This window comes from Uloborus diversus, chromosome 2 (assembly GCF_026930045.1).
Source record: "Uloborus diversus isolate 005 chromosome 2, Udiv.v.3.1, whole genome shotgun sequence".
Taxonomy (NCBI): Eukaryota; Metazoa; Arthropoda; class Arachnida; order Araneae; family Uloboridae; genus Uloborus; species Uloborus diversus.
In genome coordinates this window covers 141,754,360-141,772,969 of record NC_072732.1, presented here as the reverse complement: position 1 = coordinate 141,772,969, position 18,610 = coordinate 141,754,360, and the positions used below count along the sequence as shown (strand labels likewise).

At 33.0% G+C, this 18,610-nt stretch overlaps 1 protein-coding gene across 1 annotated transcript in view; it reads right to left on the bottom strand.

The window, feature by feature from the left end:
• The window catches only part of LOC129217377 (polycystin-2-like), a 73,758-nt gene that overhangs the window by 19,689 nt on the left and 35,459 nt on the right, over positions 1-18,610 (bottom strand). Inside the window, exons 3-6 of the mRNA XM_054851667.1 lie at positions 16,490-16,600; positions 6,081-6,211; positions 3,918-4,168; positions 158-382 (exon numbers count right to left, since the gene is read on the bottom strand). Of these exons, the coding sequence (XP_054707642.1) occupies positions 158-382; positions 3,918-4,168; positions 6,081-6,211; positions 16,490-16,600 (718 nt within the window). The remainder of the gene's footprint in view (positions 1-157; positions 383-3,917; positions 4,169-6,080; positions 6,212-16,489; positions 16,601-18,610) is intronic.

Sequence of the window (18,610 nt, the reverse complement as noted above, 5' to 3'; positions counted from 1 at the left end):
TCACCCCTCCCCCCACACACAAGTATGGCTATGCGTTGTTTCTATTTAACCCATGTTCCCATTCAGCCCCGTTGAAACTTTTGGGAATTATATAAAATTAAACTCGCGTTCTAAACGATGAGTGAGCATAACTTGAAAAGAAAGATCAGAAACTTACTTTATGACGCAGAAAAGGTTGAGATTTGCATTGTAGACCGTAAAATCTACAAAGACTGCCCTGGTTGCCCTGGAGATCCAGAGATTCTGTTTCAGAACTTCCAGCCGAGCAAGAGCCTGTTTTTTCGTCACTCCAATATCTCTATACGATCCTGATCCAGCGTACGTAGCCAAGAGAGCCCAGTGGTTTGAACCGTTCATTTCTTTTTCTGTATGATAGACCCATCTAAGAAATAAAAACATAAAGTTGTCTTCAGTAACATGATTTTGTTTACTGTTTGGAAATCCAGTTCTTAAGTTAAATAACATTCAAATTCAAGCACCAAAATATAAATGAGTTAGGGTGCTTACTCCAGTTTTATTCAAGCAACGAACTGGAATAGAATTGGGGTTGCTTCTTTAAATTCGATTCAAGCACTGAGCTAGAATGAAACCGGAGCGCTTACTACAATCCTAGCCATGCACCAGCATAGAATGCTGCTCTTGGAAAATAAAGGCAAATACACTATATGACCAAAAATATTGGGACACTTAAAAAAAAATCACATTTTAAAGGATTTCTGAAAAAATAAAAGACCAATTACTTTGTAACTTTTGTCACATAAAAGGTATGCTCCAGCTGTCATTTTCCAACGAAAATTATATCACCCTCGCGTTTCGGGGATCAGTAACAAGTTGAGGAAAACAAACATGTTTTTTGATCATTATTCATCGGAAATAGTTGGGAATAAGTTGTACATTTCAGAAATTAGTTAGCCTACTATGTACAATTATTTTACTTACTTTCGAGAAAGTATCACTGTTTTTCACGAAGATATAAGCATTTCTTCCAAAATTACGAATTTTTCTTGACGGTTTTTGGCTCCTAACGAACACTAAGTTTTCCATCAAAGCTTACCAAACTTTCATACAAACTTGACATCATACAAGAGAAAAATACTATAGAAATTTTGGACCAAAAATCGAAGAGAAACAAAAAACGATACTATTTTGTGCAACGTTAAATATTAAAGAGAATATACTAATCTACAAGTTTTCTTAGAGTCAAATTTTTAATGTACGGTCGAGTCCCGACTTACGCGAGGGATGCGTTCCAAGACTCCTCGCGTAACTCGAAATTTCGTGGTGTGGAACAATATGTGCATACAAATTTTTTAAAGCATACCAAATACTTTTAGACATTTATAAACACCCCTCAAACTGCTCTAAAGCATTCTTTAACCATACACTACAGTTTCTTGCCTAAATAACTGAACAACTTTTACTGTATTTAAAAAAAATTAAAACTGTTATTCAACATGAAATACTTTAAAGTGCACAAAATGAATGACCAATGGGAATGAAAGACATAAAATAAAACAACACGGTACGCTCAGCATGTAGTAAAATTAAAATAATGCACTATAATAGTACTATACAGTAGATACAGTAACAATAATAGTTATGCAGTTAAAAAGTGAAGATATTGATGATTTATGCTCCATGATCAGATCGTCATTCTTATCTTATACATAAATACGGTTGCTTCGCCTTTTCTTTTACAAGTTTTAATTTGTGGCAACATCTCCTCTTCCTGATCTCTTTATTAATCAACCATACAAGAACAGCTTCTATTTTCATAATATTTAGTTTGCTAGACTGCTCTGCAATCCTCAATATTGAAACTAAGTTCTGAACTTTTAAGGATATCTTTTTGTTTTGACTTTTAATTGTACGTATGGAAGATTCACTCATACTTTTTGTCGTGCTACCGTCGACATTTTGTAGTTGTTCAAGCATATTGAGAATCTTAATCTTTTTTACATTTTATCAGAAACTTCCCTTTTTTTTCCATCTTCACAAACTTTAGGTGAAGGTAAAACTAAGGTGCCATTATATTTCATCAATTTTTATATTTAGAATGAAAAAAATAATTAAATGAAAGATGCTGAGTGGTTATTTGATGCACTAGACTAGTTTGATGTGGGAACTTGAACTGTCAGTGATCCTTAAAGGGATGTAATAACATAAACGAAATCAATATTTAGTAGCCAATAACGAAGCTGATACTTCCTTCCAAAAAAAAAACGTGTTGTGAGCAAAAAATTCGCGTTAGCACTAAAACTCGTTTGTTCGTGAAAAATTCGCGTTATAGCCATTTCGCGTAGGTCGAATCGCGTTGTAGCGAGAGTCGACTGTATACTTAAATCGATTTTTATGCACAACATGTTTTTTATGATGTGATTTTTATGCACAACATAGCCAACTCTTTTTTATAAACAGAACACATTTCGTGTTCTGTTTATAAAGAAGAGCTGGCTATGATAGTCTTTTGGCAGTCGTTAAGAATTTTTCTCTGTAATTCTTTGCAGAGCAGTAACGCATCCATGATCACTTGCGTCATTTCCATGATAGAATCTTCCTTCACTAACAAATCAGAAAGATCATTTCTATTGCCTAGGAATGGCTCAAAAATTTCAATGTGAATGTTTTTGGTTGTGTGTCACCAAAGTCGGTATCCTCGTTGGTTTTGGCATCCTTTGTCACTCCTAAAAGCTCTTCTTCCAGTGAGCTCTGAAACTTTGTGAGTTTAATAACTTTACTTCTGGAAAAAGCTCTGGAACCAATCGCATAAAATGTCTCCAGGGGCCCAAGTTCGGTTATTAGCACGCCAAAATGCAGTTTATTACGTGTAATCTGCAATCTTTAGGAGTTTTTGATTGATATTGTTTTCCCTTAAATGTTAACTCTCAACAAATCCAACGAATTCTGTAAAAGTTGTTTTTCTGCAAGAGAACTATCAATGCAGGGAAAACAGACCACCCTTGTTATGGGGCAGTCTAGGTGGGCAACGAACTTCAATTGTTGCACAAAACTCCTTGCAAAGACTCCAAATATGCTAGGTCCTTGTTTTCGTTGGATGAATTTTGAGAAGAACATGGAATCTACTTCTATGTAAAGCAATTAAATTTTGAAGATTTCCAGAAACATTATTTTAATAATATATTTTCTGGCTCAATAACGTACTTATCTTATGAGAGACGTCCGCTACTAACAGTCAAGGATCTAACATATTTGGAGTCTTTATAAGGTAAGATACAGCTTGACCACCGATTATATGGAAAGGCAAACATCCGGTTTAAAGGCGGAAATAGATGCATCTATTAGTTTTCAGGGGTGGTTCGTTACGGAAGTTTGCTTTTGCTTCTTAATTACTTAGACGCAGCATTGTAAAAATGTCTATTTGTTCACGGCAATAAATTTTTTGATCTAAACTATATTCGATCTATATTCTCACAACAAAAATTAATTGATTTTTTTTAACTTTATTTTTCAACATAATTTTGAGCTTACCATTTTGCTCTTACATTTCCCGACGAAATGAAAACATTTATCTCCTTTTTGTTGTTTCTATATAAAATCGTTTTGCTTCCCCCCATTTTAAACTAAGAGAAGGCAATAAATTAATCAGGCTCTAGGAACATTATAAAAAGCGTGCATCAAAATCCCATCGCTGTTTTCCCTTCCCCCCTGCTGGAGTCATTCGGATGGAATCGTCTTAACTTGGCTGCTTGCCATATTCCACGTAAATCGTGGTTAGACTGTACGTCTAATACTGAGAAAAAAAAAACATTTTGCAAGTATTTTAATTTTGTTCACTACACTTTTAAATTATTACTTTTAATAAAATACATGAGGCGTCACGTGGGGGACAAAATGACCGTTTTCAGTGGAATGGCCCTTCACCTTATACCTTTGATGTAAAACGTGAAAATACTTACGCTGATCCATTCATTAGACCAAACGGCTCTGTATCTTCAATGTGAGGGTTGTAAACGTCATAGCACTGCGTGATGGCCTTTTTGAAATCGGAGTGCACATTGCAAGAGTCATTGCGGACTCGGATCTGCCTGATGCGAGGAGAGCCCAGGAGCCTGTTTTCATACAAAATGTTCCGATCGTCAGGATTCGTTTCTTGATCGTTGTACCAATTGTCCCAGTACAAGTTTTCAACCAGAACATCCTTTGCAAACTGTATAAAAGTATCGTTAACATTTTTTGTGAATGAAATCGAGGACACTTTTAATACAAAAGCGTAATTGATTAAAACAGAAAAAAATAATAATAAACTATTAAAAATACTCATTAAAATTTTATGTTGAAGATTTTAGAGTGGCCAACCGAGCGGTGTAGTGGTTAGACGCTGGTCTCTTAGAACAAAAGGCGCAGGTTCGAACCTAACTCCTATCTGCATCTTGCATAAGATGCAGAAAATCGACAGCGTCCATGCCAAATGATTATGCGGCATGTAGAAGATCACTCTAGTACACCTTTAACTTGTAGTGCTCGTGGCAAAGTTAAAGTCCTAGTGCAGTTTTGCGTCGATGAGAGTCCAGCTGTCTCCATCTAGCGAGAAAACTGGGCATCAAAATTCTCGTAAGAAGAATCCGCGGATAGGAGTGCCTCGTGAAAGAATGGATGCTATGGCGGGGGGCTACTGTCTGGTCTTTCTAACGCAGTCCCATTAGACAGAAGAAAAAGTTTCAGACTAACAAAAGTTCTTCCCGATTATGGATGAAAAATTTATTTAATTGTTATTGTTTTACTTTCAAATTTTCTGTGTCCATTGTTTATCCAATTCCACGATAATCTATAAAAAATGATCTCTTGACGTTTGACGTATACTATGTAGACCAACATTTTTCTCAATTTTTCTGGGCCCTGGACCAGTAAAGTGAAAAGACATTTTTTTTTAGCTTCTTGAAAAGTTTTTGAGTGGGTTGATAGTAGCGTTAATTTACTTTTATTTATTTATAAAAATATTTTTAAAAAAAGTCTGGATATTTAAAAAAAAAAAAAAAAAGCAAGACATAACAAGTTACAAAGATGTACACACTGATACTTTAGTCTTGCCGATCTTGGAATATAAAAGTATGGTTTTTTTTCCTGGGGCATTTAACGTTGAAAGAATCACACAAAATTTTATCTTTGGGTTTCCATATTAAACCAACAAATGGGCCGTGCGGCTCCATTTCTAATTTCAATGAAATTTGGTAGGTAATATGTACCAATATTCTGTATCCCCAAGCTGTTATATTTTATTCTTAGAAAAATTCCTGAGATATAGCTTTTTTTTTTTGCTCCGCGGAAGAGTACTTTAATTAGGCATGAATTAGGCATTTTTGGACATTTTTCTAAAAGCTCTAGTAAATTTGTTTAAAGCAGGAGAAAGATCAAACAAGTCTTATTGTAAAGGTGAAAGAATGAACTTTTATTTGTACATACAAAGAAACAATTTAAGTTAAGCCTAATTAGAAAATTTTATTGCTGTCAATAAAAAAACAGGCTGATACAAGTAGTCCTTCATGATAAAAAAATTGCTTAAACTTAAGAAACAATGAAAAATGGGCTTTTTTTACTCAAAAAAAAAAAAAAAAAAAAACAGGATGTTTGTTAGGTGATAAAAACTTGAAAATGCTAGGGTACGAAGTCGTTACAATGCTACACAGTACAAAGCCCGTAAATAAAACGCTTGTTTTTGGTTGTAACGTAGCAGTTACTGCCCATTCTATTGTTCATATTGTTCAACTTTTCATATTTACATGGTTTTCAATTTACATTGTTAATATTCTTTTGTGTTTCTTGTTGTTATTTAGTACACTTGCCACTGTGCTACCCATGAGTGAGATTTTAGATAATAATAATAATAATAATAATAATAATAATAATAATAATAATAATAATAATAATAATAATAATAATAATAATAATAACAATATATATACACACACACATTTGCTTTAGCTTAATTTGTACACAAGTACTCTTCTTTACAATATTAATTTAGTATGAGTTTCCCCCTTGCACGTGGAAATTAAAAAACATCCCCCCTCGACTCTCGAAAAGTCATTTTGCATTCTGAATTGAGCAAGCCAAATATTTACCTTCCAAAAATCACTCATCTGCGTAGCATCCTTCATGGGTCCGGATCCGTCGGCGAAGTTGGAATCCAAAAATAACTCACTCATCACTTTTGTCTGGTAATACATGGAAGGGCTCATCATTCCGAAGGTCACTATGGAAAACAATCACATTCAATTGTTTTACTTAAACTGCCGATGCAACTCACTCGAAACAGAGACAAAGGACACACGGAATTCATCCAGAACTGAACGAGCCTACTTTCGCGTATATCAAAATTGTAGATGTAACTCATTATCACAAAGTTCATGGATCCTTGGCATTTTATACTTCGTTTTTGTGGGTTAAAATAATTATCTCAATTTAAAACGAAAGTTTAAAATCCAAATGAAAAAAAATGCTTTTATGCGAACGAAATTAAAGTAGTTCTCATGGTTTTTACTTAACACCATATTTTATAGAATTCTCACTATCAAGGCTCTTGCAGGCCGGACCCGACTAACTAAAAGGGAGGCCCAAGGCCCACAATAATTTGGAGCCCCCCCCCCAGAAGGCTATTATTTAAAAAATGTGTGTATTTTTTGTATAGTTGTAATAGTATGCATAAATCTTTAAGTAATTTGGGGCCCCTTAGGAAGAGGAGGCTCAAGGTCCAGGCTTAGTAGGCCTGTGCGGTAATCAGGCCCTGCTTGCAGGGGAGTTTTTCGTATATAAGGGGGTCTTAGACGCATTTTGAAAAAAAAATTTACTAAGCAGTTTAGAGTTTTGAAATTTTTTGCACTGATTCACTTTGTATTTAATAAGCAAAATCATGACGAAAATATTTTAAAATGTTTTTTTTATTTGAATTTAATTTGTTTTAAAAAAATGGGGTTGCTTTAAATCGTAAAAACTCAAAATATTCTTGGTCAATTTTCAAATTTTTTTCAAAACATTATGCACAAATATCTAAATTAATTTTTATTCGGCGATTTAAAAAATATTAAATCAATAAAAAATAGAAAATATTTGAAGAAAAATTCGAAGATATGTTTTTTTTTAAATAAATCATTTTTTTAAAATTTAATTTAATTTTTTTTTGCAGAAAACTTTTTTTTTTCAAATGTTTCGAATAAAAAATAATGTAAACTGTTTAAAAAGAAGATATGCTCCAAATTTAATGGCTTTATCTTTATCAGTTCTTGACTTATGAGAAAAACGAGGTTTAAGTTTTAAAGTTAAGCATAATATTAGTTAAATGCATGCAAAAAAAAAAAAAAACTTTCGTTTTAATTAAGATAGAAACAAGATTCAAATGTACTTTTAAGCAGAAAAAAAAAACGGAGAATTTTTTTGACGATTTTTGTGTTTCCGTCTCCCTTAAACGCACTATTTAAACACATATGCCCATAAAAAAGGAAATGCATAAAAAGGCGTATAAAATAAGTTCTAAGTAAAATTTTGAATAACAATTTAAATGCTGCTAATATGAAAGAACTAAACGAGCCTACTTTCCCGTATACCCATATACCCGTATACTAGGGCTGGGCGATATACCGATATATCGTCATATATCTATATATAACTATTACCACGGTAACGATATTTAGATTTCTATCCGACCGATATATCGGTTGAAACGGAAATATGGGATGTAATTACGGAGAAATTGAGATGCTGACTCAAAAATACATAACTTTTTATAGTTCTGTATAATGGATGAGTGCTTGAAATTTCAAGAAATTAACTGCATTCTTCAATCAGTTATTCCATTTTTAATTATAGTACAAAGGAAAATTAACAGGGTCGTCGAAGGTCAAGGTGGACCCATTGTCAGATTGGTCTCCAGATCCCATCCCTTAAAAAGTTTTCAAGAGCGGGGCCCTTCTAAGGATCACGCCCCTAGTTTCTGACAAGGCTGAAATGGCTTCTCGTGGGCCCTGAAAAGTGAATGCGTGTTAGTTAAAAAAAGCATCTTAATGCAACAATTAAGAAGTAACCAATGGAGGTATCAACACGGTTCATAATTCTAATTAAAAGTAAACCATTGACATTACGCTGAATAAAAGATTTGTGAAATATACTGAACAGAAATGTTTGTATTAAAAAAGAGATGAAAAACGAAGAAAACCTAATGAGATTAAATAAAATACACCGCCAGCTCAATCATTTCCATCCGAGCTGTCGTATTTCAAACGTCGCGCAACTCATAGTTGATTAAAAATAGTAGCTTTATCTTCGATAATAAGAGAGAAAATTTTTATTCCTTTTCTAACACGAGGCACAACTTGAACCGGTAATCCAATTTTAAAGCGTTATCGTCGGCAACCCAGACATTACCGTTAATGCGCTGACATAGTGTTTTTTGTGAAAGTTGTTCGCATTAACGTTAATGCGACGACATAGTGTTGTTTGAAAGTTGTACGCATTAACGAAAAGGAATTGAGTTCTACCATTCACGATCATGGATTCTTTGTGAAAATTCTACGCATTTTTGGAAGAGTAACAAGTACCATGATTGAAAAAGCTGAGCTTGTCAATTGATGACATTTATTGGATAATTTACCAAGATTCTCTAAGACCGTCGGATGAAGATAAAAAGTAGGTACCAATTTTTAAGCATTTTTTTTTTATTTACTAATGGTAACATAAATGAATAATATACATAATTCGTGGATTTTAAAAATTATGAAAATTTGATTGAAATAAAAAAATGTCTTAAAATTTATTTAAAAACGCCAAAAAAAGAAGTTTACTGCATTAATTTTGATAATATTCAGATTTTTTCAAAATAAATAAATAAATAAATAAATAAATTTTTAATTTTAATTTTTCCCCCCGAAAATATTTAAGTTACATATCAAATTGCAGTGCATTTATAGCTGCATTCTTTAAAGATTTATTATTAGCATTGTACTTAATCTTACTCAACTAAAAAGTAAAAAGTCTTAAAGCAAAACGTATTAAATGACTAAAAACAAACTATTTAAGACATCAATACGAAATATAACTACATTCAAATTACTGAGACTGCTCAAATTGAAAGATGTAAACAAAATATTTAAAACTTTTTCGTTGCGAAGCACTTTTGTCATGCATTGAGCTAACCATTGAGTAGGCCCTCCTCCCCCCTCCAGGAAAGTTTTGAATTAGAGAAATAACATTACATTTGGAAATGTTTTTTGTTGTTTTTCGATCCTTTGCACCCCTTCCTCCCCCAAGAATATACCGATATATCGAAAATATCGATATTTGAAGAGCGATATATCGCGGTATTAAAATTCTGGTATCGCCCAGTCCTACCGTATACCCTACTTTCTAGTATCTGATCAATATTCTCAAAGATAGCTAAAATCGCTAATTGTTTCAAACATAATTTTTTAATATTTTAAGCTGATTTCTAGGAATAAAATATGTCTCACTCATCTAAAAAATAAGATTTGTAAAAAAATAAATAAATAAACGAACAAATAAAATAGCAGCACCTTTTAAACAAAGCAGCTAATACACTTTTTTCCATTAAAAAAAATTCTTTAGCCGCTTTCAAAAAGAAAAAAAAAATAATTAAAAGTAATAAGCTCGTTAAAATAAATAAATACATCATATATCAAAAAAAAAAAAAAAAATCGCTTGCTTTTTCCCTGTGCCAAAAAATGATTTTTTAAATGAATTAATGTACTTTCCAAAATAAATAAGAACAATAAAATGTCAACTGAAAGAAATAATTTTTATTCGCAGTTCCAGAGCTCGAATACGCTACCTTGCGGTGATTAACAATACTAAAGAGAAGGGTAAAAAAATTCCATTCCACGTGTTTTCTTTGGGATAAATTACAGGCTTCAGACAGTTTGTGGTGTAATGAGTGTCATTTCAGAAGAAAAGAAAAGAAAGCTTCCTACAAACACGATGAAAAATTACTGTCATTCACTATACGTCAAAGCAAGTTATAAGTGACGGCATTTGTTTGTTTTACCTTTTTTATCCGTCATTAAACAGTGGCTGCAGCGCCCCCTATAGTTTATTAGAATTGCGGGTTGTCAAAAAAAAAAATCGTCTGTGCATATTTTTCTGTAGAACATAAAGGACTTCGAGTTTATCCGCCGAAAACTGAATACATAAATTAAAACTATAGAGTGAAAAAATAAAAACAAGTCATATTAAAAAAAATTATTTCACAGTTAAAACCATGGCTGCGGAGTCGGAGTCAATCTCATTTTGCCATAAAAGAGACAGATTCGGGAACCGAATGCATTTAATTCAAAGACTCTGAGTTGGAATCGGTCAATTTCTTCAGAGTCCGCAACTCTGCCAATGTTTGCGGAGTCGGAGTCGGACTTATTTTGGGATAAAAGAGACAGAGTCGGAGTTGAATATTCAAGAACCGGAGTCAGTTATTTTTCCTCCGTGTATAAATTTTCGCGAAAGCTACGAAGTCAGAGTCGAAGTCGGGGAGTCGGAGCCCGACTAATTGTTGGGCACAGGAGTCGGAGTCAGAGTCAGGTGCCGCAAAATTCTTGGAGTCGGAGTTGGGAGTTTGTCGTCAAGAGCTATTTCCAACAAAATTTGTTTGAAGTAAATCCGCCTTCAAGTACGGAATCTACATTGACTTTCAGTTTCCCCGTAGGCGTTAAGGTTAAGGGATTTGAACTGTTCAAAATTGAACGGAAAAATGTTCAAATCAAACAGATATTTTATATACATGTTTTTTATCAAAAGCTTCTCTCCTACAAAGTTTGTTTGAAACAAATTCGCCTTTAAGTTCGAAATTGCCTTGAATTTCCCCATAGGCGCTAATGTTAAGTTTTTTTTTTTTTTTTGAACTGTTGAAAATTAAACGAAAAATAGTTCAAATCAAAAAGTGAAATATAGGAATGAAGTGTCCTCGCCGAGATCTTTTGAACAAAAAAAAAATTGTTCAAATCGGACTATTCACTCAAAAGTTATTCGCAACTCCAATAAACTATAGGGGACACTGCAGCCACTGTCTAATGGCGGACGAAAAAGGTAAAACAAACACACGCCGCAACTTATAACTTGCTTTGACGCTTAGTGAATGACAGTAATTTTTCATTGTGTTTGTGGGAAGCTTTCTTTTCTATTCTTCTGAAATTATACTACATCACAAGCTGTCTGAAGCCTGTAATTTACCCAAAAGAAACACGCGGAATGGAATGTTTTACCTTTTTCTTTAGTATTGTTAATCTCCGCAAGGTAGCGTATTCGAGCTCTGGAGTTGCGAATTAGGGGGGAACAGATAGACAGACCGACAAACATTTCCCCCCATCTCAATACCTTACTTTCCAAGTTTTAATTTTTCGATATTTGTTTATTTATTTTTTATTTATTTATTTATTTTTTTCGCGATATTTTCAAGATGCATTAAGCCTTCTTTCATGCTTTTTTCTACTTTTCTGACTTATACTGGGAAAGTAGGCTAAAAACAAGAATAACAAAATAAATAATTTGCATCACAAATAAAATAATTTGCTTTTTTTTGGTGTTGAATTACTTTTACTTTATTAGTTGAATTTCACAGATAGTTCATTGTTGTGAAGTGTACAAATTTTCTATATTCTTTCCTCTCATTTTAATCCAGATAAAATTTGGGACGTCACCCTAAGCATCACTTCCATTTCTTTGCTTTCGGCACCGTGCTAAAGTTACTCTCATCTTGCCAAACCAAATGAAGTATAACTTAGAGAGAGAGAGAGAGAGAAAAATTGAGAATAGAACAAGGGAGGGCTACGAAGAACTGACGGTAAAACAGGACTTAAAGTTAATTTCCGACTAGTACTTTCTTCGTTGCGGCTTCAAAAAGTGCTCGACACTTGATACGTCATGTGGGAAGGATTAAGCATTTCTTTCCTTTTAGCATTAAACGAATTTATTTGGAATGTAGTAATCAAAATATTTGTTTCTTCTCTAAGTACAGGGAAAAGTGATTTGAAAAATCCGTTCCACTGCTATGGCTGTTCAATATTGTTATGTTGCTCAATCGACTTTTAGTATGCAGCATTTTTTATTTTTATGATTTTATAAAAACATTCTAAACAGACGGATGGAATGAGACACATTAAAAGATAAATTTAGATCTATCAGACCTTCCAATCATTGCTACATTTTTACCTGTTTTATCACAACACCAAATTACAGCAAAAGCCGTAATAAAGTTATAACTATTTATACTTTTTTTGCACTTTTATGCTACACTTTTTTAAAAACTTTATCCTACGATTTGTTTTCATATTGTTATTATTATTATTATATAATTTTTGTTTTTAGTAGAATTTTGCACGATAAAATCCGTAGCAGAAGGAATTATTAGATTTAAACTTGATAGAATCATTTGTGATGTTTAGAATAGAATATTTTTCTATCTCTCGGTAAAACCTATATTTTTATCAAAATTTTAAACTGAAAAATGTTTTGAACAATGAACACTTTGAAACATTGTATTGATGCACTTGTGATGAAATAGAGTTTTTTTTTTTATAATTACTTTTAAGAATCATCTTCAAATTTTTAACTCTCAGTCAATCGCAAAGATTTATTTTAACTATAAACCATTGTAGTGCATTTGTATTTTTTCAATGTGCCCTTTAGTAATACTTTGGGTAAGTTGCTTAGGCTACTAACAAAATGTTTGGACTTTCCTCTTCTTATCTCACGCATCTGTTAAAATCCTTCTCACGCTTTCTGTCACCAAAACTATTTCTAAAAATTCCTTTTATCTCTTTTCTAGCGATAACTTTGTCTACTATCTATAACATCCCTATTAACTACCATTTATACTAATTTCGATTCCTTTTTAACTAACTTGGCGATTTCTAAGTCTCAATTTTACGTCCAATATCCTGAAAATTTCGATAGGTATTATTACTGTCTGTTTTCCCCCTTATGTTGAGTACTTAATGCTTTTTTTTTTTTTTTTGATCAATCACGATTGCTTATTGTTCTCACTTGACTGTTTTGATGTCCTATCATTTTATTTTCCCGCCAGCACCCTCTGCAGCATCACCGTCGACGGGTCCTCACGATGCTACTCCTATAGCGAAAGCCGTCTTCAGGTTGCATCCATGTCCTACCTACACACACACGCATACATACACAACTACACACACACACAAACACATACATACACCTACACACACAACTACCCACACATTCATGCCTGCACACAAACACATGCCTACACCCACATACACATACCCCCTCCCCCACACATTCACATACACAACTACCCACACACTTATGCCAGCACACAGACACAAACACACATGCCTACACACACACATACCCCTTACACACAAACACACATACCCCTTACACACAAACTCACATACCCCCCACACACAAACACACACGCCTACATACACGCACTCGTGATTGCGAAAAACATAATTTGAATTCAAGATGTCAAAATTCAAATTATTATTATTATTTTTTTTTTGTTATCCCATGGGCACTATGGGATATTTATGAAGTTCCCTAATATTCAGGCGAGTCCTATTTTTGAAATTAACTTATTCGGTACCCCGGCTGAGTTACTGATGTTTTTGTTGTTACTTTTTCGTTACATATGATCCATTAGTATATATATCTGAACCTACACATATTTTTTGTTTAATTTTTTAAAGGTATATTTTCTTACTTTTAGGTAATTTTTGTTGTTTTTACTCAAAGAATATTACTTATCTAATGAAACATTTCGAATTTACATGAGTACATCCTGCGGAGAGATCGCCTGCAACTTTTTTAAATGAACGAAGTCGTTCAAAAGAAAGAGTTCAGTGAACGGATCAAAAAATGAACGATCATCTGATGAACGGATCATTGAAAAAAAAATTTGAAAAAAAAAATAGACTTCAAAATTGCTCTAAAAAGTGAAAAATAATTTTATTCTTTAAACACCATCGATAATACTTTTAAACATAATTTTTGAAGTTGGCGCAAAAACGATCGATAAAATCATTCACAGCCATAACTTAACTACAAGTATAAATTTAACCACGTCCAGTTTCTTCACTACCACATGCATTACGCATTGATGACAGCATATTAGAGTAACGATATAAATGTTTCGTTCCTAAGTTTGGATGATTTTTTGATAAAAATATGAACGAAGCATGGTTACAATGGATTTTACTTTTTGTTTTTGCGCCAACTTCAAAAATTATGTTTAAAAGTATTATCGATGGTGTTTAAAGAATAAAATTATTTTTCACTTTTTAGAGCAATTTTGAAGTCGGTTCTATTTTTTTTTTTTCAAAATTTTTTTATTTCATTCTTTTTAGTGTAAATGTAGATATTTCAGTAAAAGTAAGAAGTTACCTAGTAAGAAGTGCGGCTCTATATCACTGTATTACATTAGAAAAGCCTTTATTCAAAATTATCATTACAATTACTATTAATGTTACAGTTATATGGCACCAAACTTTTATAACAATGAGTTTCATATTGTCGCGTAGATGAAGATAACGAAGGCAATGTGAAAGCCAAATGAAGCGAATACTCGTTAGTCTCAACTCGAGATCTTTATTCAGAACCACGAATGAACGTTACATCTCCTTATATACAACTTGAAAAAGTGCTGGAACTTTCCAGACTTGAAAAGATACAGAAATTAATAGAACATTCAAGAAAATTCGGGAAACAGTAGAAACGAAATTTTAGTAAAATTCACTTTGTCCTAGACGGGATTTGAACCCGGGTTGCTCGTGTGGGAGACGAGAATTCTACCACTGAGCCACCGTTATCCACGGATGAAACGTGCGAACTTCGCTACAATATCATTTTAATCATTTAATAGGGAAATTTACTGTTTTTTTCCCATAACTTTTTTTGTAAAGAACAAATATGGTCAAACAAAGTAATGGGACCTAAGTTGAGCCATCCTCTATCCATTAAAAAAAGAATCATCAAAATCGGTTCACTAGGTGAGACGCTATGAGTGGACAAACAAAAAAAAAAAACATACATACGGTATGAACTGATAACCGCCTCCTTTTTGAAGTCGGTTAAAAAGAGCGACATTGCCCATCTCTAAAATGTTCTTTCTCCCCCTCCCCCCAAATAAACATAATATTTAAAGATGTTTCTTAAAATAACTTTTTTTTTCTTACGTAATACTATAACAATTGTTCTAAAGTGCTTGTTTTTATCTCTACTACGAAATGTTTTTCAAGAATTTTGTGCATCAGAAGATGGTTAAGAAATTAGCTAAAGTGGTAAAAATTTCAATTTTGCTCTGATTTCATTGGATTGCTTATATCCTACGGCCCTTTTTCAGTAGTCATTAGCCAGAGGCTGCAGCGCCTCTTATAGTTCATTTGAATTGCGAATTATGCAACAAATGTGAAGAACAATGCAACTACAGTAGTATTTTAATCCATTTCAAACTATAGCGTTTGATCTATTTTATCCTTTGCGAATTTTTTTTTAATTTCGATTATGAAATTCAGTCCAACTTTTCTACGTCATAACGTTTCAGCGATTTTATTGACTGCTGCTACGCCATTAGTTGAATTTTATAATATACAGTCAACTCCCGATTATCCGCGGAATTGGGAGGCACAGGTGCCGTGGATGATAAAAACCGCGGATAAGCTGAAAAAAAAAATCTAAAACGAGGGACAAAGAAGGTAAAAATTGTCCATCCTCAAACATTTAGCTGTATTGATGCACAATACTTTCTTGAAACAGTGGAAATATTTACAGTACAGGAAAAATGTTTTATATTTTTGTGCAACGGAACTTGATATCAATAAAACAAATGTATGTAGGACAAAGAGAGCAGAAAAAATAAATAAATAAATAAATAAAATAAAATAAAATAATACTAATTTTTGCTAATAATAAAGCTCAAAGTCTCTCTGTCTGGAGGATGTCTCTAGGATGTCTGAATCTCTGTGACGCGCACAGCGCCTAGACCGTTCGGCTGATTTTCATGAAATTTGGCACAAAGTTAGTTTGCATCATGGGGGTATGCACCTCGAAGCGATTTTCCGAAAATTCGATTTTGTTCTTTTTCTATTTCAATTTTAAGAACATTTTCCGGAGCCAAATTATCATAAGATGGACGAGTAAATTAAGAAATTATCATGACGTGGAATGGGAGAGCGAATGAACATAGCCAATTGGCGAGAAACTCGTCATCCATTATTTGTAAATATACAGGCGAACCGAATGATCTTTTAATTTTCAACTACAAGCAAAGCCGTGCGGATACCACTAGTAATAAATAATTAAGTAAATAAAAAATAAATAAATAAAATAAAACAACTGAGTATAAATTTACAATTTTTCGACAAAACAACAGCCGTTGGTATATGCTTTTTACTGCGAAAATACATGTTCATGACTGTTGATCGACTCGTGGTTAATCCGCTCCGCGGTTAATCCACTAGCGGATAATCGGAAATTAATTGCAGTAAGAAATGAACTTCATGCTTACTGATGGAAAGCAGCACCAGGAACACGATATAGGTAAAAAGTTCCCGTAGCGTCACTTTTACCAGCCATTCTTTGTCGTCCCCTTTGCCCATCTGTCGAGTGGCCCATAGACCTGAAAAAATAAAACACATTTACGGTCAAGAAGGGGTGTTAAAAAATAAACTTAGAGACAAACATAGTTTTCCATGATGTGAAGAAAGACACCTTCAGTAGACAATTCGCTGAAATTTTTTACTCAAAGTTTTGTTCCAGATGAATTGAATGAAAATCGATACCAACTATAATAAATGCAATTCCAAATTGATAGGACATATTAACTATTAATAACAGCTTCTACGTACGTTATTAACATTCCATGGCTACAAATTAGGTCGAATTCAATTTACTAGTTATTGTTTGGAATCGGCTGCATTAAAACTTTTAATATTAGTAACTTCTGATTAGTAAGATAGTAGTAAATGCAGTTTAGTACACCAATAACTTGAAATTTATTCGAGAAAAAAAATTAAATATTATGTTTGAGGTGGAAAGCCAGCCTTTGCAGATCAAAAATTTGTTAGTTTAAAGAAATTTTGAAATTTTTTTTTAAATGAAAGGGTAGGATTCAAGTGAGATTAGAATTACAAAAAAATTCTTGGCTCAAATATTTTTTGAAACAAAAGTATACCCGGCAACAAAAGTGACACAACTCAAAAAAAAAAAAAAAAAAAAAAAAAAAAAGAGAGAATTAATTATTACTTTAAAATGAAGCAAAAGCTTTTCTTACCATAAAACCTCTACAAAGTTATCTGTTGCGTGGTGGCGTAAAAATGATAGAATTGACAAAAACACATCATTGAAATTTTGTAATTTAGAAAAAACATTGTCGAACTTTGAGTTTTCACTAATTATTTCAAACTCCCTAGACAACCAGTAAACATAACATCATCAGTGTTTTGCGTGTATTGTAGTGTTTGTAAAGAAATCAGTTAAAAATACTGTGGCGCAAAACCTTTGTTTTTTCTTATAAATACTCGTTTTTGAATTTGAATACTGTTACAGGGTTGCGATACATTTCGACAATCGTAAAAATGCTTCCTGTGTGAGCGTTCCTTTTAAAATATATATCAACATCTAAAATATATATACAGTAGGGTAACGGCAATAGTAATAGACAAGGGAGACCCGTAACAGACAGAAGTAAATTTGTATTTAAATAATAAAAATTTTAGGAAAGTTAAAACTGATGTTGCTGTGACCCATGAATACGGTGCAACCATCTAGTGTTTTTATCAGAGTGAATTTTAAGAGCCAGTTAGTATTTACAAGACAGTGGTAGAAGATTATGAACAGCCACCGCGAGGTCTGCCGGTGTTTCATGTTCATTTGAATTTAATAAGGCTTTAGATCTAAAATTAAAGAACTTTTGCACATTTTGAAGAGAAAAGGGGGAACTCTGTTCATTATTCATCCTTTCCTCATCCTATCTGTTGCCGGGTATCATCAGAATTGTCAGTGGCTGTTACTGGGGGGGTCGGACCTTTTTTCGAAATTGAGCAAATAAAAATAGAATTAACTTATTCAGAGAATCCAGAAGCAGTCAAACGTTAGATGAGATGTAGTTGAATGAGAGAAAAATAGTTTTTAAAAGTCTAAATACATTAAAAAGCTCAGAAAATTGAGTTAACCGGAGAACGATGTCTTAAGCATGTCTGTTACTAGTGCCGTTAACCTATAACCTCGATTTAACGATTGTTTAGGGAGTGGAAAAAGTTATCGTTACATCAAGGATATCGTTAAATCGAGGAGCATCGACACTTAATACAGCCAAATCTGGACCAGTGAACTGTATCATTAAATTGAGGAAATCGTTAAATCGGGTATCGTTAAATCAAAGTTATACTGTACAACTTCTTAAAATCCTTTTGAAAGAAACAGCCTCAAATTTACGTTAGTTATCAATGGCTTTTTTAATTTGTGATTAAGACGGATTCCATTTGGTTTCCCAACTATCCCTAACTCATTGGTAAAATTTACTAAGTGATGTATCATAAAATATGTATGGGTGAACATACGCTATTTAAATTCCAATGGCGCATAGAAAATTATTAAGTAAAACAAATTGTATTATTGTTATCGTATG